The sequence below is a fragment of the Eufriesea mexicana genome, unplaced genomic scaffold (assembly GCF_001483705.2).
Source record: "Eufriesea mexicana isolate 0111107269 unplaced genomic scaffold, ASM148370v2 scaffold8839, whole genome shotgun sequence".
NCBI lineage: Eukaryota > Metazoa > Arthropoda > Insecta > Hymenoptera > Apidae > Eufriesea > Eufriesea mexicana.
Window position 1 is genome coordinate 114,019 of NW_016916568.1, and position 1,565 is coordinate 115,583.

Sequence of the window (1,565 nt, forward strand, 5' to 3'; positions counted from 1 at the left end):
CATTGAATTTAATCGACTTTAAATCCTTGAACAAAAAATTTTAGGTATCTATATATTTGATTATTCTGGCACCTCTCAATTTAATATTATGCATACTTTATATACATACATATATATCTTTTTAAAATTATTTTATAGTAATTTTCTGTATAATTAAAAACATGAAGTATATTTAAACTGAGAGATACCCATAATTTTCTATAATGCAACTGCTAGAGCAATTTAATAACAAATATGTAACTTTGTTTTTGAACAATTTAGATTAGAATATTATTTATGAAATTTACTCACAATAACACATGAGCCCTAGCAGTCATTCGTATTAAATCTTGATTGGTCTCTAGTAATTCATAAAGTTTCATTATTTATTATTTATTGATTGGTACCTGCCCAAAGTTTGATAAATATAGATTCTAGTAACTATTATGTTGTGATATTTCTTAACAATATAATGTTAAGATATTGATTTCTCAATTTTTTTTTTTATGTTAATCTTGTAACTAATTTGAATTCAATACAAGCAAGTACAAAATTTATTATATTCAAATAATAAATTTTTTTTTTTCATTTTACGGAAATTATTGATATAATAATGCTTTTAATTCTTATCGAAATAATTATATGTTTTGTTTTTAATCATTTTAACAATTTTTCTATCAAACATGATTAATAAAACATTATTGCAAATGATAGACTTTTCTTTTGGCGTGAATTATTGCACGCTTTGTATTAATATCTTACATTTATCTATCAAATATCTGTAAGATATATTATACACGTACGTACCTACATAGGCTAGCCATTTCTCAAATGTTAATTTTATGCTTAATAACTAAATTAATCTGGTGGTAGAAAACTGAAAAGTCGGAATTGCTCTCTAATACGTGGTCTAACATCTCCACCCTGAAATATTCATTGATATTTATATTATTACCAATATTTGATTCAAATTACTTAATAAACACATCATTAAATACTTACCCAATTTACTAAATTTTGTAAAAAAGGTAACAATTTCATTAGTTCATTATCTGAACGATCAGCAAACCAACTTTCTATAGGAATACCATTTTCTAACTGTAAAATAAATATTTTATTAGAATAAGAAGAGCTATATGTACAATCAAATATTTTTTTTGTTCCGTTATTTCGAATGTTCTAAAAAAATTTTCTTACCTGGTATCCAAATGCTTGTGGACTATTATCAATAATAACAGTTTTTGATAAATCTCTACCAAGTATAGATAGATCCTTGATATAATTTCCATTTACGCAAACACAGTGTTCTCGGAACAGACGATACTTAATCAATTTTCGTGTTGGATCTAATAGATTCATTAATTTGTTTGCATAAACTCGTTTACTGGCAGTAAAAAGGATTACTTCATATAATGATGAAACGTGTTCCAAAAATTCGCGAAAATAGGGTCGTGTTCTGACGAACACTGTGTATGTTACATCTTGAAAAACAACTGGAAAACGGAATGCTGCATCCGAAAGTTCTTGCAAACTACAGTGGACTAATGTTTCATCCTATATGAAAAAAAAAAAAAAAAAAACTTTTT

At 25.4% G+C, this 1,565-nt stretch overlaps 1 protein-coding gene across 1 annotated transcript in view; it reads right to left on the minus strand.

Annotated features, from left to right (window-relative positions):
* Positions 1-713: 713 nt before the first annotated feature.
* The window catches only part of LOC108553005 (CTD small phosphatase-like protein 2), a 2,907-nt gene continuing 2,055 nt past the window's right edge, over positions 714-1,565 (minus strand). Inside the window, exons 5-7 of the mRNA XM_017907746.1 lie at positions 1,177-1,533; positions 982-1,077; positions 714-903 (exon numbers count right to left, since the gene is read on the minus strand). Of these exons, the coding sequence (XP_017763235.1) occupies positions 838-903; positions 982-1,077; positions 1,177-1,533 (519 nt within the window). The 3' untranslated portion in view covers positions 714-837. The remainder of the gene's footprint in view (positions 904-981; positions 1,078-1,176; positions 1,534-1,565) is intronic.